The sequence below is a fragment of the Hesperophylax consimilis genome, chromosome 19 (assembly GCF_061612785.1).
Source record: "Hesperophylax consimilis isolate HC1 chromosome 19, BYU_Hcon_1.0, whole genome shotgun sequence".
NCBI classification, from domain to species: domain Eukaryota; kingdom Metazoa; phylum Arthropoda; class Insecta; order Trichoptera; family Limnephilidae; genus Hesperophylax; species Hesperophylax consimilis.
The window spans coordinates 384475-411019 of record NC_142854.1 but is presented as its reverse complement, the minus strand read 5'-3'; the positions used below and the strand labels follow the sequence as shown (position 1 = coordinate 411019).

The 26545-nt window shown below is 42.2% G+C and overlaps 1 protein-coding gene across 1 annotated transcript in view; it reads right to left on the bottom strand.

The window, feature by feature from the left end:
• HERC2 (E3 ubiquitin-protein ligase HERC2) overlaps positions 1 to 26545 on the bottom strand; it is an 81492-nt gene that overhangs the window by 20065 nt on the left and 34882 nt on the right. The window contains exons 37-68 of the mRNA XM_089643359.1: positions 22989 to 23107; positions 22762 to 22909; positions 22164 to 22348; positions 21204 to 21360; positions 19973 to 20118; positions 19739 to 19880; positions 19056 to 19181; positions 18801 to 18941; positions 18587 to 18688; positions 17600 to 17710; positions 17401 to 17522; positions 15894 to 16010; positions 15706 to 15774; positions 11330 to 11561; positions 10878 to 10976; positions 10606 to 10748; positions 9695 to 9913; positions 9206 to 9325; positions 9034 to 9123; positions 8141 to 8296; positions 7865 to 8026; positions 7544 to 7774; positions 7073 to 7196; positions 6711 to 6985; positions 5803 to 6082; positions 4951 to 5111; positions 4414 to 4609; positions 3431 to 3657; positions 2742 to 2994; positions 2261 to 2407; positions 1751 to 1918; positions 140 to 237 (exon numbers count right to left, since the gene is read on the bottom strand). Coding sequence (XP_089499485.1) covers positions 140 to 237; positions 1751 to 1918; positions 2261 to 2407; positions 2742 to 2994; positions 3431 to 3657; positions 4414 to 4609; positions 4951 to 5111; positions 5803 to 6082; positions 6711 to 6985; positions 7073 to 7196; positions 7544 to 7774; positions 7865 to 8026; positions 8141 to 8296; positions 9034 to 9123; positions 9206 to 9325; positions 9695 to 9913; positions 10606 to 10748; positions 10878 to 10976; positions 11330 to 11561; positions 15706 to 15774; positions 15894 to 16010; positions 17401 to 17522; positions 17600 to 17710; positions 18587 to 18688; positions 18801 to 18941; positions 19056 to 19181; positions 19739 to 19880; positions 19973 to 20118; positions 21204 to 21360; positions 22164 to 22348; positions 22762 to 22909; positions 22989 to 23107 — 5066 coding nt within the window. The remainder of the gene's footprint in view (positions 1 to 139; positions 238 to 1750; positions 1919 to 2260; positions 2408 to 2741; positions 2995 to 3430; positions 3658 to 4413; positions 4610 to 4950; positions 5112 to 5802; positions 6083 to 6710; positions 6986 to 7072; positions 7197 to 7543; positions 7775 to 7864; positions 8027 to 8140; positions 8297 to 9033; positions 9124 to 9205; positions 9326 to 9694; positions 9914 to 10605; positions 10749 to 10877; positions 10977 to 11329; positions 11562 to 15705; positions 15775 to 15893; positions 16011 to 17400; positions 17523 to 17599; positions 17711 to 18586; positions 18689 to 18800; positions 18942 to 19055; positions 19182 to 19738; positions 19881 to 19972; positions 20119 to 21203; positions 21361 to 22163; positions 22349 to 22761; positions 22910 to 22988; positions 23108 to 26545) is intronic.

Sequence of the window (26545 nt, the reverse complement as noted above, 5' to 3'; positions counted from 1 at the left end):
AACAAACTCGCACAACTTACAAACTGTAAAACACTATTATGATCTTCAAATGAAATAAAAAGTTGTAAAAAGGTCCGAATGATACCTCGTCCATAATATAATGGAGTTTAGTCGTGGGTGAACAAGCTACAAGTCTTACGTTGGGGTTGTGGAAAGCCATGACAGGATGCACGACGAAGCGCCAGCCCCACCCGTTGACTGACCCATCACTTGAAAAGTGCCATTTTAGGGTATCGCCTGAAAAACAACAAAACAATTACTTCTTCGCAGAGTTTAAATTATCATAGATAGCTCACAAAAAGTTGTGGAAATTGCTTTAAATGGCAACAAACAGATGGTTCAAAGGCAAAATGACATAAAAAAGTATTATGGTCCGTTTGACGGCCGGCGTGGTCTAGTGGTATACGCTTTTGACTACAGATCCGAAGGTCGCGGGTTCGAACCCGGCGTGCGCAAATAAATTTTATTTTGATTAATTTGTGTTATTTCACAATTAATTAATTTAAAATAATATATAGTATATTTGCGGCACGTTCCAGAGTGGAAGATACTCTCAGTATCGCCCTGGTGTAAGACCACCATTCAGAATTGAAACGTTGCTTGAAATGGCTTTAGCCGTGTTTGGTGACCAGATCTGAATAGCCAGGTACTTCCCCACCTTCCTCTTCCCCATCTCCCTCCCCTCCCCAATACCCTCAGCCTCACAACATACCCCAATTGGGGATGCCATAGTCTCACTGGCTCCAGACGGGAGCAGTTGGGACTCTTGTGCGGTAATATTGTAAAAAAAAAAAAAAAAAAGTTACTCGTAGGATATTTGGAAATCTTTAGGGAATGGTTTTCTCATCCAGCTATTTGTTGCAAATTTTTGCCTATTTAGGTAAAATGATGTCATAAACTGTATATTGGTGCACCAATGCTAAATTTTCAGCTGATTCTATTTTCTTACTTGTTTTTTTGCAAAATAATGTTTTTGTAAATTGTACCGTTTTACTCTCTAAATAGTATAAAATAAGGCAGCTATCCGCGTCTGTCTGTTTGTGCGTTAGTTCTTCAAAACTACGCAAAGGATTTTAATAGGGTTTTCACTATCATTTAGAGAATTTCTTCCGAAAGATTTATGTATATAATACATTCATTTATATATTTATTGAAGTTAGAGAAAAGTCGATGTTTTGTAATCAAGTCGTAAATAAAATATTTTCATGCGCTTACATTGCTAACGCTGGCTAAACCTTATAAGAAACATCAAAATAATGTACAATGGAGTTGTATATCTTAAAAAGGGCTGCAGACAAGTCCGCGAAGGTATATGTTTATCTCCTAAGAATAACCCCCAGCAAAGTCGGGTACACGTCAGCGTGTGTTTATAATAATCTACCATAAATAGTTTCCCCAGAATACCCAGAGAAATTACTTTTTGATTGTGCCTATTAGCAACAGCGGCACACCGGAGAGGTTAAGCTTCATCTGTCGTTTTAATAAGAATATTATCTTCTCCGTGCTATGTGACTCGTTATTATTTTTTTGCAATTGCATGGAAATTTTTGAATATCAAAGAAGATATTTTATAAGTTAAATCAAAATAAAAACTGTGGAAGAAACTAAAAGCAAAAAATAAAATTCAGAAGCCCTCTTATCTTCACATCTGTATATAAAATAATTTGTTCCAAGATCGGCGTCACACAGTGTTGCCATAGTTAATTTATTTCAACCTTCTACAGTCATTGTCAAGGTGTGATATATGTACCGGGTATGATGACGTCGGGCGCCCAGTCGGGCGGGTCCCGGCCAGAGCGCGTGGCCAGCACGTGCGCGTGTCCGTCCGACAGCGTGAGTGGGTCGTGGCGCCGTTCCGTGCTGCACAGCCGGTCGAACTCTACGCGTAAAGTTACCGCGCCTGGGATGCGGACCTCACCTGTGGACAATGTTAATAACATAATGTAATCAGGCTCAAGAGATTAAGAAGGGAAGTACCTGGATATTCAGATCTAGTGAGGATTTTATCTCTCCAAGTAAGCACTATATTAATAAATAATAATTCAATTACAGAAAACATTTTGTTTTAAGAAAGCACATTAAAGGCGATTTTGGTAACTTTTATCCCGTTACACGGACGTGTGTCACACATATATTTGCAAATATTTTCACTGAAAATGTGTAAATGTAAAATAAAGTGGTGCACACAGAGAAGTACAGTTACTACCCGCGACTCAAGTACGGGATATACCATCTGGGGAGCTGATGGTTATTAGCTCACCGGTGAGGCAGCAGTCGTCTGGGTACGGGTGCGGCGAGTCCTGCGTGACGGGCGGCGGGGCGGGCGGCGCGGCTCCGGCCTGCTCCAGCTCGAGCACGCACGCCTCACGCACCGCGTCCTGCACCACCTCGCTTCCTGCTGACATGGCTGCAACACAAACAGCACACATTATTTATTTAGAAAGACCTGAGAATTTGGCCATTATTTCGATTTGTATAATTTTCGATATGAAATTATCGTTGTATTATTTTATATATACAACAAAGAAGAGTGTCCCGGCGGAGGTTTGTTTCTAAAAAATCAGTTTTAATCCGAAATTGAACCAATTTGCACACGCGTCTACAAAAGATTACGAAAATTCACCCCCACTCCCTTTTCTCCCCCTTAAAGTAGAATTTTAATACTTCTTGATGAAATTTTGTACACTCGACTTTCAAAATAAGATGAAAATTATTGTCTAAGCCAGAGAAGTTGGTGTTACCTTGCAGCACGTTGGTGAGCACATTGACAGCGTTGGGGGCCTCAACGCGGCCCGCCACGGCCAGGCGCAGCAGGTCCAGCAGTGCGCGCGCCTCACGCTCGCCCAGCAGCGATGTGAAGTCGTCCAGGCTGACCAGAGGCGCGTCGTGCGGCGGGCACGGCATGGTGGCGGCTGCCACAGACACGGCGCTGGCTGACATGCGCGCCGAGTGCCGCGAGCTCATGGACGCGCTCAGCGGGCTGCTCACCGAACTCTACAATCACAAATGGCATATTATAATTACTAGGACACGGCAAAGCTGGGGCGAAACGTACTCTAGGGAAAAATAACTAAAAGCATATAAACACTTATTTAAGATCTCTTCCCGATATTACCTTGCGAGGAGTCGAGCATGATGCCAATAAGTTTATTGATTTATTATACGTAACGTATGAAGTTTTGTAAATAAATACTGTTTTTATAAATTGAATAATAATATTATTGAGTATATAAAAGAAATAAAAAAATATAATGGATTTCTAGAAATTTAACTTAAAAACAATAAATATATTATAATCTTCCCTTTGTCGTATTTTGGCCAGCTAACCTCACTTCAACGAGGCCCTCCAGTCTGTAGGCGCCTACAGCGGCAGGGCCTCTGGGTACCCAGTGGATGCTAGCCACAACCCGAATATATAAGACATAATTACGGTGACGAGATTATGTAGATCAGCCGGAGCTTCCCCTCCACCCTCCCTCGCCGCCTCCTCCTCTTCTATCTCGGCGCTGGTGCCCGCCACGCTGGCGGCCATGGAGCCGCTCCTGGCCATCGTGGCGCCACTGGCGGCCATCAGGTTGCCACTGCCAGCCATCAGGTTGCCACTGACGGCCATCATGGTACCGCTAGCGACCATACCTGTGCTGCTGAGCGCTAATCCTGTCAAAACAGAAAGATATAAGAGATGGTAAACTATAGAACTACAAACTTTAATCCTTCATTCAAACAGTACATTAGTTCCCAGATGCAATACAGAATTGTATTAGTGCAGGTATTAATCATTACTCAGTCGCCTCATATGTGGAGTGAATATACCGACATCTGTTTTTCCTCCTTCATATAATCCGGACCTCATCAATAGTCAGTTTCAGTTGGCAATTTATAAAACGAACAGTGAACATTCAATACTAGCGTGAAAAATCAAGATATATTTTTAAAAATATACATTTTTTTTAAATTAGCCGAGAATCGAACCATGATGATTATGATGCCAGAACATCTCGAGAAGTTTTGACACAAAAAGTTGACCACCACCTCGAGAAGGTTGGTGCCTGGGGTAAGGCCAAATTGGTCAGTTTCAACGTCTCTAAAACCCAAGCATGTCAAATAGGGAGATCAATGACTGCAGTTTGATGGAAGCACCCTCCCCAGTAAAGACTCTATTGAAATGCTTGATGTAAGTATATCAGACAGGCTCAAGTATCGGGGCAGCTAAGAAACAGCTGGATTTTTGGAATAATAGAGAGTTTCACATTTTGTAGAACCTTTTAATGTAGATGCTATACTGTGTTTTCCTCCCACCCACCCAGTAGTTCACATTATAGTGGGTTCAGATTATAGAGACTATCCAGTATTCAAATAACGTATGGTGTACGGAGAGGATGTAGTTAAAGATCTAGTGAGCAGTTTGCTTACCACTGGCGGCCATAGCGGTTGCGCTCCCCACCATCGTCCCCCCAGCGGCAGGGGCCGCGGGCAGTCCCACAGCGGGGCCCGACGTGCCGAGGATGGTGGTCACGGAGGGGCTGGCGCAGTCCAAGGGGATGGGCAGCGGGGGGTCTCCTTGCAGCGCGCAGTGCGGCCGCAGGGCTTCTATTATCAGGGAGCGGGCCTGAAACCAGACGAAGAATATATTATTTATTTATTAAAACAGAGGCCCATTGTGCTATTTCACATTTCACTGAGGTGATCTCCCCCTTGGTTTCCCCCTGGTCCATTTTTGGTCTCACGAGTATCTAGGGAAATAGAAGGTCCACCCCAGCCGTGCCCCGAGTGCTGGGGTAAGGTTTAAATACTCGGTTAGATATGAGATGTGAGCACGGTAAATTACACCTTGGCTTGGGATGGCTATTAGTATTGGCAGGTCGTGTTTCCAATCCTTGACTCCTGACACTAAGGAAGAATGTAAGAATTCAGGTTATTTTTAACTGTTGTGCTAGTCGTGTTGGTTACCTGCAAGATGTGTGCGGCGTTGAGCAGCAGCGAGAGTGCGTACTGGCGGCAGCCCAGCGGCTCCAGAGACAGCACTTGCTGCGCAAGTGAAGGCAGCGGGCTCTGTTTGTTGGTACCGGGCGCGTCCTTAGCCGCCTTCGGTTCTTCATTGTCGTAGATGCCTAAATACACAAACCATTTGTATAAAGGCAAAAGCATAACGGAGTCCTGTTTTTACTCAAACGTTTTACAATTCGTCTGTCTGCAAATTTTTTTACATGTACCATTTCTGATTCAAGACGGTGGCCATTTTATAATAATAATAATAATTTTTATTTCAGGATATGGGGAGGTTAGTGCTATCCCACACGTCTCATAAACACATTGATTGTACAATAGTATATGGGACCTTGTGAATGTAACCTGTTTTTGTTTGTTTTTCTTTGGAAATTCATGTAAGTGTGATGTAATGTCAAGTAATGGCGTGTTTATTTGGACTTTATCAATATATTATCAATATGATGGAGTACTTTACCAGGCAGGGAGTTGGTATACCGGCCTGAAGAAAGTTTGAAAAAGGAATTTTCATTGAGATTTTTTTGTCTATGGACAAATTGCATAATGAATTATTTGAAATAATATATAATAATAATAACATAGCATTTATATAGCACAGTTGAGTGTCATTTCACTTCAAGTGACAAAACAAAAAATAAGCAGGACAGGACAAAACAAGAACATTGAAATTAAAACATAATATAAAACAGGACGCAGTTTGTTCTTAGACATGAGAATGAGAGTAGACAATATATAATATATGTGGTTTATAATTAAGTGGGCAGGAATTTAAGTAGAAATATAATAAATGATTACCTAAAGTCTGTGCGCCCAGCGGATCTCTCTGCAGTCCAAATGGTAGCGGAGTAGCCGGTCTGTCGCTGATGTTCAGTATCCGCGGCACCACCCACGCCACGCTGTGCGAAGACCCCGCCGCCACCCTCAGCAAGGGGGGAGGGGGGCTCCCCGCGCCACTCGCAGCTGCTGCCGTGGGGGAGGGGTAGGCCCCCAGCCCCACCACGGGGCCGGGCCGCTTGTTGACCGCCGTGGAGCCGTTGCCCTGCTGCCCGTGGTCATTATCCCCCCATGCGTAAACCTTGAGATGTTGGCCGGGTATCATTAGTATTGAAGAGATCCGAATTTTGAGTATAAGAAAACGTTTCCAGCAACAAATGTCAAAGTAAGTTTATATTTTATTTATATTACAAACTTATGAGAAATGAAACCAATGTATAACATAAAACAACTCAAATGCAAAACTATTATCTGGACATTACAGTTGTCCTAGCATCCAAGAAATCTTCACTACTAATAAAAATATAAATCTACGTGGATACTCAAAAAAAATTACCAAAACGCCTTTTGCATCTAATCCTAGAAAACACTTCCTTGCAAATAGAGTAGTGGATGCTTGGAACAAACTCCCACAACATGTCATCGATGCAACAAATATAAATCAATTCAAAGCTCTATTGGATTCACATTTGGAGAGAAGAAAGGACTTAGTTCAAACTTAAAACAACGCAATTACTGTCAAACTTGTTGTGAAATCAGATATGAGCGCATCAGCAGAATGCTGCCTGCTCATTACATAATAATAATAATAATATTTGGCCATAAAAAAATACCATGATGAATTGAGCTGTGTAACAGCAAAATGTTCTCCATTCCTGCTTTAGATGCATGAATTTCTTTGCATAGGATCAATATGTTTAGTTTGGTACCTGTCCATCAGCAGTGGCGGCAAGGCAGTGCAGCGCGCCAACGGCCACGTGCACCACGCGACGGCCACGCAGCCCCTCCACCAGCACGGGGCGCCGCACGTGTCCGTCACTGCCGTGGCCCAGCCGGAAGTAGTCTCCCTTGCCCCACGTCCACACCTCGCCTAGCGCCGTCAGCGCCACGCTGAACTGCGCGCCGCATGCCACCTGCACCACGCCCAGCCCGTTGAGGCGCTCCACGTTCTGCGGCACGGAGCAGCCCTCCGACCCGCCTCGACCTGCAACACACAATAGACTGTATGGTCTTCTGACCGCAAAGCTAATCACTTCCAATAAGATAAGCGAATTAAGAAAGTAATAATAACCTAGCTTGCCAAAGTCACCGTCGCCCCAAGAGTAAACCTTCCCCTGGTCCGTCAGCGCCAGGGTCTGCGCATCTCTAGAGCCGCAGGCCACTTGGATCACTCGCTGACCTGACAGAGCCTCCACCTGCAAATACATTATACATCAGCAGAGTTAATTATACATAGTAGTTCTGTGAACGGTAGAGTACCTATTTAATAAATCAAAGAATTTGTAAGTGAATTACATCAATATCTCAGTGACAATTCTTTTTTCAAACTTCCTTCAGGTAGGTACCATAATATTGATTATTCCGATTTGAATGCTCGTAGTAGAAATCATGATCATGCGAACTATAGCGGGATAAAAAGGTAGTATCCAAAGAGGACACCATCTTGAACCGGAACAGGAATGTAACAAGCAAATTTACAGACTGATAAAATGTCAAAGATCGAGTTAAAACAGGACTTTGCTCTGCTCAGTCAACTACCGACCTGCGTCGGCACGGTCCTGGTGAGGTGGTCCCCGTGGCCCAGGCGGCCGTACTCGCCCAAGCCCCAGGTGTAGAGGCGGCCGCGGCTGCAGACGGCCGCACTGTGCGCCGAGCCGGCTGCCAGCTGCACCACGCGCATGGAGGACAGTGCAGTGATCAGGCGCGGCCGCCACAGCGAGCGAAAGTCGCCGTGCCCGAGGCGCCCATCCTCGCCTTCACCCCACGAGAGCACCTGCAAATAGCAAACAAACAAACTTAACATTGTACTCTTGATTTTACAGCTGAAACACAACATAACATAATACTAGTAAATATTGCCTACCTTTCCGTCAGAGGTCAGACACAGCGTATGCTTGCCACCCGAGTGCACGGCGACATGACGCACGATATGCTGCGCCAGGAAGGGGTTTGCACGCGGCAAGGCCACGTTGCTCGTGTGACCGAGCCCCAGGCGGCCGCCCGTGCCCTCTCCACACGCGTACAGCTGAAATACAACATTCGCACTTGAAAAGGATCTGACATGGTCAAATAAAATGATATATTCTGGAGAGCTAGATTCTGATTCTCGCAGTTTCTAAGTAATGGTGTTTGTTATTACCTTTCCGTCGTGAGACACAATGAAGAGAGTCTTGGAGCCCCCGGCGATATGCACGGGGCGCAGCATACTGAGGGAGGCCTGCAGCGAGGGCACCTTCACCTTGGAGCCCGGCACCCCGCCCAGTTGCCCCCGATCGTTGAGTCCCCATACGTACACCTGGGCAGGATAAGAAGTGGGATATAACATCAGTGTATATGTACAACGTGACGCAAAACACACGGTGTCCTAAGGCACTAACTTTGTTTGAGAATAAAAAGAATTGGTTCTATTGTTTATGTTGCGCTTTCTCCTTCTTTAGAGGGTTAGCGTTACAGGGTCCATCATCATAGCATAATAACCTAAAAATTAATTACAACAATACTTTTTGCCGTGAAAATCTCAAATCATATCAGAATTAGTTCTGTTTGTTCATTATCTGGAACGGTCAAATCGGACGATCTTACGGGCCAATGCAAATCACCAAAACGACAGATTGAGCGGTCGGGAACAGTGTTGCCGACTCCATTATCGAAAAAATATGAGTCAATCACCTTTAATTCTTCTGTAAATTAACTTTACTTACTCACATATCTGTTTTTGCTTACTTAGATGGAAATTTCAATGGAAAATCATCATGAGCGTTGTGGCAGGTTGCCCAGATGGTGCCACATGACCAGAGAATCGATGACGAAATTCACATTGAGCCAAACTCACCGACCAATTATTTCTCAAAAATATTGACAAAATGAGGAGTATAGTGATCCATAGTTTGTCAATGTGTATTCTGCTTTCGTTTACTTCACAAAAGTCGTTATGACATAAGATGCCATTTGCAAAACTGAGAGCATCTTCCAATAGGGTGATGACTTTGGTATAGTGATGACAGTACATAATACAGTGTGCGAGCGTCTCACCTTGGGACAGTCATCCGGTACGGAGAGGGGCGGCTCCGGGCCGCTAGTGGCGTCTCCGTCACACCACTCCTCGGCCAGGAAACTCATGGCCTGAGGGAAATAAACACATTCATTAGCATATAATGTATAGTGAGGATTATCAGAACTGGATGATACAAGGAACAAGACGAACCTTGAGAGACTCGCCGTGAGATTCCGCAGAGCGCACCCCGTTGATGATGAGTCCGTGCACCCGGCAGTCGATGCCACCGTTCCAGCACTGTTTGATGACTATCTCGATTGTCCGATAGTACTGGGGAAAATATAATTAGTATGTATATAATTTAAAGCTGAATTCTGATTAATCAGTTAAATTTGGTAATGCTATCTGAAAGGCTAGCGAATATTCTCTGATATTGTTCTGAATTGAAACACGAACAATGGTGCCGATTTAGGTAGCATTACATCGGCTGTGTTCAATGGACATTTTTCTTTCGTGAATAATGCGTATTTCAGTTCCTCACCGCTAGATGTCTTTAATAAAATAATGCTTACTTTAGTTCCTCACCGCTGGATGTCTTTAGTAAAAATTTCATTTCGTTGGCATCTTATTTTATCACCTATCATTGTTACTACAGCCCACTAGGCCGTAAATATTTATTAATTAGTAATTTGCAGTTACCTCGGGGACGTCTTTGAGAAGCTCCAGTAGCAGAGGTCCCTGTCGGGCGGGGGGCGGTGGGTGCGCCGTGCGCAGCTCCCGGCCCTCTCCTCCCTCCACTCCCCCTTCCCAGCCGCGGACGCCGAGCGCAGAGGGGCAGTACGAGCCACAGTCCGGCTGCAGCCGCAGCGCCAGTCGCCTCACCAGCACGCCCGACTGCATCTCTATGCGGATCCAGTGCTAAGGAACATTATCTGGTTAGATCACGTCATAGCTCTAAAGCTGGCGGCCGTCCATTTTGTATTTGTAAGTTACAATAATCCATGTTTAGCCAATGAAAAGGAATTCTGTTAAGATACAGGTAGTAAGAAAAGAGGAGTAATCACAGATTCTCAAATAAAAAATACCTTACTTACTTTTTTGGATGCAAGATCTTCTATTCACAGAACTTAGTAGTAGACTTTGCGTGCAAAAAAGTAGTATGTTTCCAATTTTCTTTAATTTAATAATATAAAACCAAAATATCCTTACAAATCCTAAGATTTGTAAGTAGGTACTTAAATACCAACCTACTTAATTACAAACCATATATTTTATGAAACATTTTTAAAATTTCAAATAAGGATTATACAATTTGTCCAAAGAAACAACAATACATATCTCAATGACAATTCATACATACAAAGGCAAAAACCCCGCAAAATAGCAGTAAAAACCTGCGCTAGTTCACAGTATTTTCAGTATATAAATATTGTAGAAGTTTTAAATTGATAAGATGGCGGTGTTAAATTGTCAATCATGGTTTATAAGTCATCAATAGTAAATGCACAAAAAGAGGTATTTATAAAAGTAAGTTAGTTGGAAATGTTCTATATAGTTTGATGTGCACATGTCAACGGGGAATTGATGGATGATACGTGATGTGTACTGACCCTGCCGCGACCCGAGTCGCTCTGCCAGAAGGTGTGGGGGCGGGCGTCCAGCAGGTGGGCAGCGAGCGGCGCGCCAGAGGATACGCGCAGCCAGCGCAGGCAGCTGCGCCACCCCAGCACTTGCCTCGCAGAGGGGGGAACCTCTACGCAACACAGATACACACATGGTAGAGTTCTGCATTCAAAGGGGTTTAGGTGTTAAGACATGCAGGTATTATACACCCCAACTCTGTGGTTTTGTTGCAAATAAGAAGAAGAACAGATATTTGTACCTTTGGCGGTGGTGGCTCTCTCCATCTCGGCCAGTTGCCCTGTCCATCCTGGTTGCTGGGGGAAGTCCACCGTCACATCTCGGCCGTTGTTGGCAATACCTGCAAAGAGGGCCAAAACTGTACAATAGTTATAATACCTCCAACTTCTGACATTTCCTATACAATCTGGTTGTATGTTATACTAGCGCCTCCATCTTCTTCTCCATCATATGTTAATAAAAGGTAGAAATCGAAAATTAAAAAAATAAATACTAGGTAACCTACAAACAACTATTAGGTTTGTATTAACAGTTACAAGCCTACCACCGCCACCAAGCTAAATAAATTGAATTATTGTCTTGCAGCCATTGTCGTGCAGGAATGCAACATGCTACTCTCGCGACCATCGTTGCCAGCCAATACAAGTATGTTGTAGTGCTGCACAGACAAGTATATGATATGTGGTTGCTCACTGGTGATGACCCCCGTGCTGCTGTGGTCGATGAAGCCCCACTTGTAGCGCGGCTGCTCCACGCTGGGCCGCACGCGCACCAGGTCCCCGGGCACCAGGGGGCCGGCGGGGGGGCCCAGGACAGGGCCCGCAGGTGGGCAGGGGGAGGCGGGGGGCGCCAGGGGTGGGTGCCCCAGCAGCTCCACGTGCACAAAGCGCACCCAGTACATGGAGCCGCGCTGGTACCATTCCACCTACAGCAAACACACTACAGTGAAACATTGAACATTCCTCGAATAATCTTTTTTCCGAATTTGTTTTTTATTTCTTCAACTTAATTAATCAATTTCAAATTAAATTCTCAAAAAAGATCATATCGTTTTACTGCATTAATCATTTAGAACATGCGGTTTTCGAACTACATATCTTACTCGATCGATCTACATATTTTTCATAAGATGAATGCACTAAAGCATATTTCGTAGATAAATGCTTGGTTTCGATTATAGATACTCGTAAACAATGAGCGGAACATACAAAATTTTTAACATTAAAGTTGTCATTAAACATTTACAGCCTTACTAAAGAAAAACCACTTCACATCTGTTAAACGGTGTTTTTATTACACATTGTATAAAAGCTATAGACATTTAAATTCGAATATTTAAATATTGAAGACAATATTAGTGATTTTTAAACGCAAATCTGAAACAGAAAAATCAGAAAAGGAAACGGTCACATCTGGGACCAGATGTGACCGTTTCCTTTTCTGATTTTTCTGTTTCAGATTTGCGTTTAAAAATCACTAATATTGTCTTCAATATTTAAATATTATAATTTGAGGTTTTACTCAATAAGTTATTCCGAAAAATAATAATTTAAATTCGAGTTGGTACTAACAAAAAAATATCTTTAACTCAGTTAAATTCAAATTGAATTTTATGGTCTATATTTTACAAGAACTTCTTTAAAGTAATGCCTAATGCACGTGTTGGTAACCATGTATCGAACAAATTAACGTTTTAACCCTAGATTCATATCCATTCGTCCCACAGACCGCGCAAAACGTAAATTTGTTTCTAGTGTCTCGATTGAAAGAGATAGAATGATGACCTTTCAAGTACCTTCCTAGATCGCTTGTTCATTAATAACGCGGGTGTGCTTGCCTCGCAGTGAAGTCTTGTGGACAAGTTATAGACCTTTGAACGTCTGAGAGACGAATGTTTATGAATAGTGTAACTTTTGACGAGACTGCAAGTTATTTTGAAAACATTGTTTTTGATGAGTTCTGGTTATACAGAGTAAAAGTAAGTATAGGATATTATTCTATATGAGTTATAATTTATAGTAACATCTTATTTTGTCGTTCAAAATGTATTATTGTGTGGATTTTACATCAAATCTTTTTATTTTATTTTAGAATGGTTAATTGGCAAATTGATGACTATTTGAATCGTTTATCTGATTCTGGTGATGATGATTTTACCAGTCAGCAAAAGGATGTAGAAATTAGTGATGTCGAAGATCATGTGGAATTAGATGAAATGGTCCCGACAGATTCCGACAGTGATAACGACATGGTTACATAAAAGACACGAAATGCCAACTTTGAAGAGATGCCTAAAAAGGAAAATCGCCGAAGTTTTAGATGAAATGCCTACCATTGACACACCTGGTCCAAGTGGTACTAAAAAAAAGGTTTGTGGTTATTGTGATTACAAAAAACGGCAAATGTCAAGGTTCCAATGCAAAAAGTATATGTGCATGGACCATCGCGGCCTCATGTGTCTGGAATGTACCGATGAAATTTAATTTTAATTCGTTTTTTTTTTGTTACCTAATTAAACACATTAAAGAATGCCATACTTAATTTATTTATTTTATTTACAAGTACCCCAAAACTCGTCCTTAAATTTATTCGTCTGTGAGATGAATGTTTATGAATAATGTTCCTCTTAGATAAGGTTATGAATCTAGGGTTAAAGTGTGCAAGCAATGTGTTAAACATTTCAGTTTTTTTGAAAACTCTTTAAATTAAATGACTGTGTTTTTTAAATTTTGATTTCTCTGAAATTTTGCAACGGTTGATCAAATTTTTTTTAAAGCTTTTTCATGTTTGAAATTAAAACTTTGAAAGTATTAAAGTATATTTTAAAAAATCTAATACGTAATTTTATCTAGTTCCTAAAATGGTATTCGTTTTTATGACATCTTCAAAATGAAGAAATATATAGAAAATTTAAAATATCTTGGAAAAATTTCGAAATTCAATGAGAAATTAATATTATTTAAAGTTAATACAACAAATATACTACCCCCTGTGACTGGATAAGTAATGTATATGTCTTATGTATCTTTCCATAAACTATTTTATGTCAGTTTCTGTTTTATTTCTATTAGTAAGGTTTTCACATTCACGGTCATTTTTCAATTGAATAAAATTTTCACTATATTTTTTAGTTAATAGACCGTTAATATGTAATATTTTTACTGTAAGGAAAATCTTTGAAAACTAGAAAGACACATTGACGTTAAAGTCCTATCACAGTGGTAAAGAGTCGAAAGAGAAGATCTCAGTGTTGTAACATGAAACTAACCGAACATGAAGCGAGCAAAGACACATTGACGTTAAAGTCCTATCACAGTGGTAAAGAGTCGAAAGAGAAGATCTCAGTGTTGTAACATGAAACTGACCGAACATGAAGCGAGCAAAGACACATTGACGTTAAAGTCCTATCACAGTGGTAAAGAGTCGAAAGAGAAGATCTCAGTGTTGTAACATGAAACTGACCGAACATGAAGCGAGCCAATCGTCATTGGCAAACCGCTGACGCCCATGTAAGTGTTTTAAGAATATGAAAACTTTACCCATAAAATACATTACTGACTGACAGAATGGCAGCATTTGGGCACGGGACAGTAGATTTAGCAACGGTGCAAAATAATTAAATAGAAGTAATTGACAAGAAGCGCGGCAATTAACCAGACAGACAGAATGGCAGCATTTGGGCACGGGACAGTAGATTTAGCAACGGTGCAAAATAATTAAATAGAAGTAATTGACAAGAAGCGCGGCAATTAACCAGACTGACAGAATGGCAGCATTTGGGCACGGGACAGTAGATTTAGCAACGGTGCAAAATAATTAAATAGAAGTAATTGACAAGAAGCGCGGCAATTAACCAGACTGACAGAATGGCAGCATTTGGGCACGGGACAGTAGATTTAGCAACGGTGCAAAATAATTAAATAGAAGTAATTGACAAGAAGCGCGGCAATTAACCAGACTGACAGAATGGCAGCATTTGGGCACGGGACAGTAGATTTAGCAACGGTGCAAAATAATTAAATAGAAGTAATTGACAAGAAGCGCGGCAATTAACCAGACTGACAGAATGGCAGCATTTGGGCACGGGACAGTAGATTTAGCAACGGTGCAAAATAATATTGCCCGGCACATGGCGGACCAATTTTACGTTTTTGCCTGAAAAGTAGCCCTATAAGATGGAATTTCGAAAAAGGTTACTTTCTACTTTCTTACTTGTGACGGCCGGCATAGTCCAGTGGTAACGCATTGGACTGCCATTCCGAAGGTCGCGGGTTCGAATCCGGCGTGCGCAAATAAATTTTATTTGATTAATTTGTGTTATTTCACAATTAATTAATTAAAATAATATATAGTATATTTGCGGCACGTTCCAGAGTGGAAGATACTACCAGTATCGCCCTGGTGTAAGACCACCATTCAGAATTGAAAAGTTGCTCCAAATGGCTTTAGCCGTGTTTAGTGACTAGATCTGAATAGCCAGGTACTTCCCCACCTTCCTCTCTCCCTTCCCCACTTACCTTCAGCCTCACAACATCCCCCAATTGGGGATGCCATAGTCTCACTGGCTCCAGACGGGAGCAGTTGGGACTCTTGTGAGGTATTCACTATAAAAAAAAATATTCACTATAAAATTGTCACATAGCAATACTTCCCGAAGTTGAAGTGCACTTTACCCCCGTACACCCTGTATTATCCACTCTCGTACTTGACTTACAACCAGTGATTCCTGACATTATTTGGAGTAAAAAATGCTGATGAAATTTGGTCTCTTAATTAAAAATATTAATATGGGAACATATGAATTGCTTACTGCTGTTTAAAGCCAATGAATCCACCTAGATTTCGCCGCCTATCCCGTATTTTTAGGTTCTATAAATTTGGCACATTATGACAGCAATCGCTCAAAATGTTTTTGCACATCTGCCATGATACGCCAAAAATCGCTCAGGTGGATATTCCAGCATTCATAGAAAGATAGATTTATTCAGATAAAGGTTTCAGTGTATAAGTATTCCCGTAAAAACCTCTGTGATCCCTCGGTGTAAGTAAATTGGTATCCGTAAACATACCTGAAGGTTGAGGTCATGCAGTCCCTCGCGGTCCACTCGAACTATCCGCCCCAAATCTCCCAGCCGCACCTGTTGAGTTTCAATAACAATGAATTTCAGTTTCAGTGCCCGCAGCCCGGGCGTTTATTTTACGGGTAAATTGGTTAACTTCGTATGAGACAAGGTATAAGTATAAAGGTATGTATTACCTCCTCGTAGGCCTTGCAGCAGCGCACCGGCTGACCAGGCCGCGCCTTTTCCGACACGTAGCGCGCGTACTCGTCGTCACTCGGGAAGTCGGGGCGGCGTTTGAACTGCGTCACAATCTGGAGGAAATACAAATAATTAATACTACCAACATTTGAAACATAAGTAATTCAGCTTTCCCCTTAGCCACCCACAACAGTTTACAAAGTAAAAGCAGAATCCTAGAAATTCAAAATGGCAGTCGGAAATATTAATTTTGGCGATTGGCGTTCAGTTCCACCTAATCTAATCTTTTGAACCAAATCACTGAAATTGATGCCCTCCGTGGTCGAGAGGTAATAATAGTAAAAATGATTGGATCAATTCTATAGAGCTGTAAGGCTCTCGACTAGCAGGTCGAAGGTCGCAGGTTCAAATCCCGGCGTGCGCAAGTACATTTTATTTTACTAATTTGTGTTATTTCACAATTTACTCATTTAAAATAATGTGCAGTATATCCAGAATGGAAGATACTCTCAGTATCGCCGTGGTGTAAGACCACCATTCAGAATTGAAACGTTGCTTGAAATGGGCTTTTGCCATGTTTGGTGACCAGATCTGAATAGTCAGGTACTTCCCCACTTTCCTCTTCCCTATTTCCTTCTCCTCCTCATTACCTTTAGCCTCACATGGTGATGCCATAGACTCACAGGCTCCAGACGGTTGGGAGTAGTTGGGACTTTTGTGCGTTTTTATATAAAAAAATAAAAATTAATCGGTGCAGTGCTCCATAAATTCAAGATGGCCGCCGAAATTCTGCATTTTGACATAATGTTTTAGTTCAATTCCACGTAACGTCCTTTATGTTGAAAAATAATAAATATTTTTAATTAAACAAGAAATCAAAATTGTTGCAGTTATTTCAGGATATCACAGGAAGTGGCGGCTTGTACTCACAAAAATGGGTAGTGCGCTAAAAATATTGCCAATCTATCCCTACGTCAGGTCAGGTGAACCTTCAGCGGTGAAAGATACCAGCTATTAGCAATTTTGAAGCTTATACCGACCTACTGGAGTGATCGGTATGCGAACTGTAAACTAAAGTGGCGCCATCTCACCAAAGAGTTTACGAGGCATTGGCGAGCTACGTTCATGTTTTTGACATCCACTCTCTGCAGGTATAGATAATTGATGTTCCCGGGTGATGTTTCTCGATGAGCGATATGGAATTATCTTATTGGCTCGCACCACGTGATACAAAGAACGACAATTCGAGCCGGTTGAAATTAACTTAATACTTTTATAGTATTACGTTTGTTACTCTCATTTTTTAAGATATTAGTGCGATGCTTCAAGCTGCTTAGAGCTAGCCGCCACTGATCACAGGTCACATGGCCAATGATTAATATTAAAAAAATCAGCAAATTAATGCCAAAATAATAAATAAAATTAGTTTTCAGAGTAAACTTGTTTGACATTTGAAAACCACTAACAGCTGACTCCACTTTACTGTTGTGTGTTGCGACTGACCTGTGTGACTCGGGTCTGGTTGGAGTCATTATCGCTGAGCAGGTCCTGGCAGGGATGCTCCAGCAGCCAGCTCACCACGCGCACAATGGTGGTGTGGTCCGTCTGAGAGTGCGGGTCGCAGTCTGCAAACATCCCGAGGTTAAACAACAGTAGCCAAGGTTATGTAATTCATGACTGTAGCTTCAAGAGATAGACATACCCAAGGCCTTGATTCCCGACTCCACATCTTTGCGAGGGAAGCCCATCTCTATGAGCAGGCGCACCAGCGGCGCCGGCAGGGGTTCCCCATCATCCTCCGCGTCCAGTATGGCTGCAATCAACAAAGGCCGTCAGACGAGACTCCCGCCAGCACACGACTATTGCCATCTCCCCAACATGCTTTCTACTGATATGCTTGGTGTAACTCGGCTCAGTTGTTTCGCAACAATTCATACCTTTTTGTTTTTTTGGCAGTTGAAGTGTTCCCGTTAAAAGCCGATTCTAAGTCTGTTTCAGTTTTTTAACAAACGTAATCAGCAGAAGAGGACAACTAACATGTTGTTAAGCTCGTCAGCTTATTACAATTCAATAGAAAGCTGGAACGCACCCAAAATAGGCATTTAACAGGGATCTTTCAAATGTCAAATAATCAAAATGGCGCTGAATGGCCAATTAATGAGAATGTTACATTTGAATGTCTGCGAAACAACTGGGCCTAAGTGACCAGCTCAGGCATGGGGGCTTTATCGAAGTCAGAGTCAAGTTGGTATCCCAGAAGCTGGGCGTACTACACAAATACTGCCAATAGCACACAACCTGTACAAATATCATGTGCACCCACTGTTGCATTCGGCGGCCACCTCTAGTCTGGGGCCCTAAAATACTCTTGACTCTGTGCAGAAACGGGCCCTCTGTTGAAGATAGATTCCCCAATCTTTAGAACACTGGCTCAATGGAAGATGCTCTGAGGGACTAGCATCATAGATTCCTTCGGCAACGGTGCATAGTCAGGAAACATGTCAAATGCGCACTCAACATTTACCACAAGAAAATGAGTCGTTTGTACGTCTCATTCTTGAGTTCTTCAAGACTCATGTTCACTCCTTCCTCTCCTCAATAAAAACCTTAAGACAGCATCCCCTAAGATGACATAGGCCCTGACGGAAATGATTTTTATCAAACAAAAACAAGTAATCAATACACTTACCTTGGATAGCGGCTGCGGGCACAACTCCTGTGGGAGTAGCTGCCTCTATAACCTCCATTATGTCCGAGGTCACGTCTTGATCCTGCTCTTGGTCTATGAGTTCTGCAACAAATCGGTGTTGTGTACGTGTAATCTGTATCACAGAGTACTTATTGAAGGCTACCTGGTCATCCACACACAACAGTATCTCAACAAATAATCAACACTATGTTACCAGTCTGCATGGCCAGATGCTCCGTGAGGGAATGCAGGGCGTGGCGCAGGGCGGGCAGGGGGTGTGCACTGCGCAGGGGGGAGGGGCGGGTGGCCAGCCACAGCAGTCGGCTCACCACCAGTTCTCCGCCTTCCGATGTACCTGCAACCGAGCAAACGACCAAACAATCACGCAACCCGCTGACAAAGGGGCACGGAAGAAAGAAATACATTGTATGACCACCTCCACTCCTTATAGAGATGTGTGGGTGTTTACCTGTCCGCTTAGCTTGGGGCAGGGCCAGCACGGCGCGCAGACGCTCCTGTCCCCCCAGTAGTGCCGCGGTGGCGCGTACAGTCAACAGCTCCAGTTGTTGGCAGCGCAGGTGCGGTACAGAACAATCTGCAAACAAACAAACATAATAATACATTATATTTCAATATAATATATCCAGTGGGCAAGGCAGTGAATAGAAGCTAGGCCCAATGACTCGGTCAAATAAGTACCCCCTCCACTTGCATATAACATACTCAACTCGGCACTTCACTTGGTCCCCACTCGGTCAGTGCGATTCAATCGGCTTATCCGACGTAGCACAGTGGTTCCGTGCACCTGACTACAAATCAGAAGGTGCGGGTTCTATTCCCGTTGGCAGCATTTATTTTTTCTCGGATGATGGCAATGCATACTACGCTATACGTAAAAATAAACATTTTATTGATAGGCTTCCCGCCTGGAAGGCCTTCTTAGAGAACCGCTCTAAATTATGGCGGCTCGGACGGAATGGATTTTGATTTAATTTTAATTGTTTTATTGTACATAGTTAAAGAAATAAAAAATATTTGACTACATAAATACAGCTATATAATATGAGAAGGGTGGCCCATCACAGTTCAGATATACTTTGGCGATTGCAAAGGGTTATAAAGGTGATTAAATATGACATAGTGATAATGTACCTTGCAGCTGTGTGGGGGGCAGCGGTGGAGCCCTAGCACCGGCCGTGAGCAGCGTGGCCCACCCTCGCAGCTCCTGGGGGCCCCCGCTCAGCTGCCACACCTCCAGGTGCTCCTCCACAGGCACTACGTTATCTATCTCCACCTGCAGCACAAACAACAGAACACATATTATATAATGCCCTACGTTTACAGCCGGTTGACCTAGATGGATGTCTAATGTAATGATGAGGTAACCTTGACAGGAGTGTCTGCTCCGTGGTGCTGCACCAGCAGTCGGGGGGCCGCTACGCGCAGCACTGTGGCGCTGCGCCCCCCCTCCGTCACCTGCTGCCCGGTGTGGGGCCGGTGCTCCGCCCCTCCGATCACAGCCAAAGCTCCACCTAAACAAATCAGATATGTCTTTAGCCATGTTTAGCAACCAGAATAGTTTTCCTCTTCCCTTCGCAATTCCGTCAGCCTCACTTTCCTTTACTATTATCATTTTTGCCATTATTTTTCAATTATTTCAACAATACAAGAATAATTTTCAAGAGTACTTTGGTAGAATAGCTAGTAGTGTTAACTCCCACAGACAAAGGAAACCACAGACCCCCATAAAACAAGTTGTACAGGTGTTCCACTGATTTGACAATAAATGAATCCCATAATATGACAGACAACTCAAATTGTACTATCACTATTTAGTCTTCGAAAATTAAATCGGCTTACGAACAAGACTGTCGTTTTTACAATGGTGTGCGAATTCCTCGCTTTATTGTCCGTCGCTAACCAAAATTGCTAGGCGAAATGGAGTCAATACTGGATGTTCAGTTAGTTTACAAAATCTGAATATTTTGTTAGAGAATTTAGTTCGACGCTTTGATTGATGATTGATCTTATAATTTATTCACCGCAGAATTTATTTTTGGCGTGGCTCTGCAATCTGATATGATAGTGTTAGGTGGTTCGGTTAGAAACAAACATTCCGACCCTGCGCACTAAAGTCCCACAGTGGACTGCGCTGCAAACCGTTATCTATCTTTTAACTAACGAACTTAACTTTTCTGGGCAGGGTCTGGTTATTCAATGAGTTCTTGACAGAGGTCAATATAAAATTGATTTTTTCATTTATTCAAGAAATGCTAGAACCCTCCTAGTGGATTGTTACATAGTTTGCCTCCAACTCGTCGAAATGATAACCAAATTTTGCACAAAGGCATATCTATCTCTTCTGATAGCAGTGGCTAACAAAACTTATCTACTTCGAAATTTTAATGGTGTACCTTTCACAATAAATAATATCAATACATTAATCAACTTCCAAACGGTGGCCGCTAAAATACAGTGCCCAACTTCTTGGATAACTTCTTAAAGGATGCGGTAGTCCCACTGGCTCGGGGCACTTTGCGGGGAATCATGTGCGGTATTCAGAGGCTTCCCTCTGCAAACAATGATGCCTGCTGTAAGTGTCCCTGACTTCACTTACCGATTAAGCAGAGTTCGTCAGTGGGGGCATCTGGCTGCAGGGTGGCGGGGGGCACGCGGGGCGCGGCTGTGGTCCCGGGGGAGGCGGGGGGGCTCAGCAGAGAGGGGCAGCCACCGCCCCCCCCCAGGGCATACGACTTCCACTCACTAGAGGTTAGCTGGAAATGTCAATAGATAGAACCGTTAGATGAGTGAGACAATAAGTGGTGACACAGACCGGTTAGCAGCCGAGTGGTACTGCGAGTCCATCCTCCGCAGCCGAGTCTTCCTCAATGACAGCTAATCTGAAACACTAATCAGTGGTTGGCTGGTGGCTGGTGCAGTTAACGATCATGCCAGCTGTCAATCCTTGGTTATTTCTGTGCAGTGATGAGAGTTTTCTACAAAAGTTTATAATAATTGTAATTGAAATGCCTCAATGATGTATTGTGCCGAGAACGTATGGATAGGTTTCCAAGTGATGAACAGTTCAGAAAAAAGTGGATTGTGCCTTCAAAGTACATAAATATAAACCGATAATAAATTCTTGTATCTGCAATAAACATTTCGTTCTATCAGACTATGTGAATCTGTTATAATCGTAAGTACAGTCTAATTTGAGCAAAGCGATAATTTAAATGGTAATATAAATATAAAAAACACCAGCACACTCTTTCACAACTGATGTTAACCTCATTTTCCAAACAGAAGTTAACCTCATTTTCCAAACAAAAGTTAACCTGATTTTCAACAAAGTTGGTATTTCTTTTATACAATGCAAATCTGAAATTAAACGGCAAAACTTAAATCTCATCTTATTCTGTTAAAAGTATCTGTATATACATATACAAAGATAAGTTCGAAACCGCCATATTCATCAATCATATATTTAAAAATGCCTTTAAATCCCTAAAATAAAATCTTTTGAACACATAGCTGTCAGATTACCTGCCATTGTACCAGATAGGAGTAAGACAATGACCTGTTTGGCGGCCAAGTGCAGGCAGTCCTCGAGCAAGGCGGCAAGCGGGGGCGCCCAGAGTGGCGCAGCGAGCAGCGCGCGCAGCAAGCGCACCACGGCGGCCGCCACGCTGCCCGATCCCGGCGCCGTCAGCAGCGCCAAAGGCCGCAGATCCACACCACCGCTGCAGTCCACCATTTCGCCCACTGCAACCAAAAATACGGTATTCCTATTTAGGTCTTTGAAATACAATCGCTTTCAGTTCTTGGAAAGAGGTTGGTGTGATTATATATAGGTAAGTTGAAATTATTTAAATTTATTTTTTATTAGATTGCATTTTTCAGCCAATAAGCACTATCGGCTTTTCAGAAAAAGTTAAACTATTGACAAATATTCCAAGCTGTCTGCACAAATTGTCAGTTCCAAATTGAATTTACCGTTGTAGTGAAAAGGAGCGGTTGTCTCTCTAGGCCTTTCACTGCCATCCGTGGTTGAGACTTTATGACGAATCTTGGTGTGAACATGGATGAACGATGTATGGCGAGTAATTTGATGGATTTGGACAAAACCAGCGTTATTTCATTGAATGGATTAGTCTTTGAAAGTAAATAAATCTTACCAGTAAGAGGGGCGAGGGGGTCGGCCTCGGGGGGCACGGGGGCCAGCAGGCGCCGTCCCACCAGGGACACGAGGCGCGCCAGCAGCTCTTTCTGGTCTGGGGCGGCGTGTGAAGGCAGCACTCGTTGCAGCAGTTGACACACTTGGATCTGTGGACAGAACCGCTTGATAGAACGCAGTCGGCAGGAGTATGTACTGAAGTACCGGACTGAAGGAGTGCTGACTGACCTGCATGTAGAGGGAGTCCTGCGTGAGGGTCTCGTCCGTGGCCTCCAGCACGGAGAGGGACAGCTTCATCCAGGCGGGCGAACACAGGGCGGAGCGCATGTCATCGCACACGGCCATGTCTGGATAAAAACACACACTTAAACACACTCCTAGCCTCATTCACATTCATTCATACTATTCTATTATCCTGACTCTTGACATGGCCCGACTCAAGTATCTGATTCACTTGGTCGTGCCATGTCTCGGAAACAAATTATCTTTCTGAAATAAATTTACTGGCCAGGATCATATATATTTAATATAGTAGTCCTATTTCAGTGGATTTATATTTGTTTATTTATTTAGAATTAACGGCTTAAGTGCTATTTACATACAAAATAGTTATTATAGTAGAAATATTAGAAAATATACTAAAGAGAGAAAGAAAATAAAATTTTATTATGTAAGTCCACAAAACAAAAGGATAAATAACATTATTACAAATGAACGAAGAAGAAAATCAAAAATCCTAGTATACAGCGGCCTCTTTAAAATATGCATTGCTAAAGTGTTGCGGCATTGAGGCATATTAAAACATCAGCTACATTAGCACAAGAGTTACCAATGGTATGTAATCTATTTGTAACAGAATTGTAGTCTGAAACCGTAGTATGTATAATTGTCACAGTACCTTGATCTAATGGTATAAATATAAATATTCAGCGGAAGAGCTATTCTCCCTTTGTATAATGTCTATGATGCTAAGCATAAAGAGTACAACTTAAAAACAACAACAACAAGGAGATGCATTTTAAATTCATAAACTGTGATTACCTCCATTGGGTGATTGGGTAACAAATGCCTATTTTCAAATGAAATTGACAGATTGTCCCAGAGATTGAAAAATGAATAAAGGAGAGTGTCTGTGGCGGGCAGTGTGGATTTTATTTTTATACAAATCTACATTTTATTCCGAGCTTGAAGAAATATTGCACACTTGACCTTCAAAACAAGAGGAAGGTCAATGTCTATATGAGATTTCGAAAAACCACTCCCTATACCTTTTGCCACCCCTTAAAGCATTTGCTTACCCCTTGTGATGAACCAAGGTCTCTCCCGAGGTAAATGATATAAACCATCAGAGTAGAGCCATCTATCGGAACAGACACATATGAATTACAGGGAACTGCATGCAAAGGTGAGAGGTTTCTTTTAGGGTTGCTACGACAGGGTTGGATTGCCCAATCATAGTCACATAAAGAAAGGGAGGCGTGACTTTCTGACAGGACAAAGGAAATTACAGATAGGGGGCGTGTTTAGGCTTTGATTTATATAGCATCGACCTTGGAAATATTCTCACCAAATGATTAGGTGAACGAACTGGGTTAGATTCAAGGATAAAACGCTTGACATTTTAGGGGTTCAAAACCTTTTTTTTTGGCATAACATCACTCGGACAAAGCGAGATTTGGTGGCAACAGGTCTGTTACTCGAGGTTAAAAGAAGTAAAAGGGTTGTCAATTTCAGACACTTGAAAGTGTTGATTTTGGGAAAATTTCGAACATGGTTTTGCGTCATCTAGTCGGTAATAACAGTTAACGAAGATACTTAATTTTATACGTGTCTTATGGAAGACGAAAATACATTAATATTAATAGTTAAACGATTAGCAGAGGAATTATGACCAAGTACATACGAGTTTGTTTTGGCAGGGGCTTGAAACCTCTAATTAATGTGAGGTGAGAGGAGAGACAAAGACAAAAGATAGGCGTGTGGAGGTATCGCCGGAGTTAACACCCAAAATTACAGAGAGGGGTCGTGAAAATCCAGTGATAATTCTTGGAATAAAACTGGTCAAAGAAATAGACAGGTTATCAAATCGAAGCGGACTTGGGCGAGGGACAAAAATAGCTGACATAATGTGTACTGGGGCATATCAACTAGAGCGAATACCGGTAGGAACCTGAAATAATCGGAGAGAGGTGAGATAGTTATACTAAACCACGGAAAGAAAGGTAAATAAATGTGAAATGTAAGAGACGACCTTACGCAAGGGATTTATCATACGGAGGAATGGGAATGTTTGTCAGAAGTGATCGATTCGGAAGGTAAAGGGAGGGACGGACGTGTACACCATTCAATTCGACAAAAGGCGAGTTGCGAGTTCTATTTTCACACGGAAGAAAGAAGACTGAAGGTAGGCTGTAGGAAATGTCCACGAAAACGGAAAGTTAAAAGGAAAATTTTGGCTAGTTACGCGTAAGAGGGTGTCTTAGCGCGCTAAAGGGAAGGTCATCAGAACACATATCACGGACCAAATAGGAACGCGAAAAATTTAAATTAAAAAAACAGGTCAATTTTGACGGATTAGAAGGCACCTGCCAGATGAGGGAAACTTAAGAATTTCACCAGTACGGGCCTGTGTTGTGAAACAGCGAATGCCCATTTTTTCTGAGAAACGCAGGAGTATAGACCTGATAAGTTTTAAGTGACACAGAGGATATTGGGCGAGAAATATAAGGCCGTAGCGCTTCTATAGAGTTGGGATTGCGATGACAAACGTGATTAATTACTGTTATAAAACGGCGTGCGCGGGGACAAATCGGGATGAGTTCGTCACAAGTCGCCGAGGACCTTTAAGGAAGTATACGCGCCGCGTTACGAGGAATTATCACTTTGGTAAATTTATTCTGGACTTAGAACTTCTCTGGTCAAAACATACAGTTCAATTCAGTGTTTGAAGAAATTAGACTCAGTGTCCTTGACGTAATAATAAATTCAGGTTGAAAGTTTAATTGGTTTAAATTCTGTAATTAAAATTAATAAACGCTAAAATTTCCTTCTCGAATAAAGAAGAACGCGATTTTTATGTTTTAAATAAAGTCACGGATTATAAGTGAGTTGTAATTAAAATTAATAAACGCTAAAATTCCTTCTCGAACAAAGTTGAATGCGATTTTTATGTTTTAAATAAAGTCACGGGTTATAAATGAGTTGTAATTAAAATTAATAAACGCTGAAATTCCTTCTCGAATAAAGTTGAACGCGATTGTTATGGATTCAAATAAAGTCACGGATCATAAACAGAAGATTGTAATCAAAAGATAATAAACGTTAAAATTCCTTCTCGAATAAAATAGAACGCAAGTGTTAAAATCTCTCGTTGGGGCTTCGATGAAGCCTTCGGACTAAAGTTAAATTTATAACTGAAAATCTATATACCTAAGTATCTTGCTACCGCGTTTTGGGCTCGATCGAAGCCGCGTTACAACAAAATTTTTCAATAACTACTAGGTTAGGGAGGGAGGACCAAAGTACATTCGTTACGGCAAATAACGAGGGTAACACAATCAAAATTAGGGAAATAAGAAAGGGGGGATATCTCAGGTGAAGAAAAAATATTAGGTATAAACTTAGGGTAAATCTAGTGGTATTCGCGAACACCCCGCCAAAATGGCAACGGTTGTGTAAAACCCAACCTGGATGTTGTTATTTAGCGGATAGGGGCTTGGTAAGTTTTTTTATTTCCAATTCAATTCAACCAAATTCCCAGATGGACTTGGAACGCGTGATGCTGA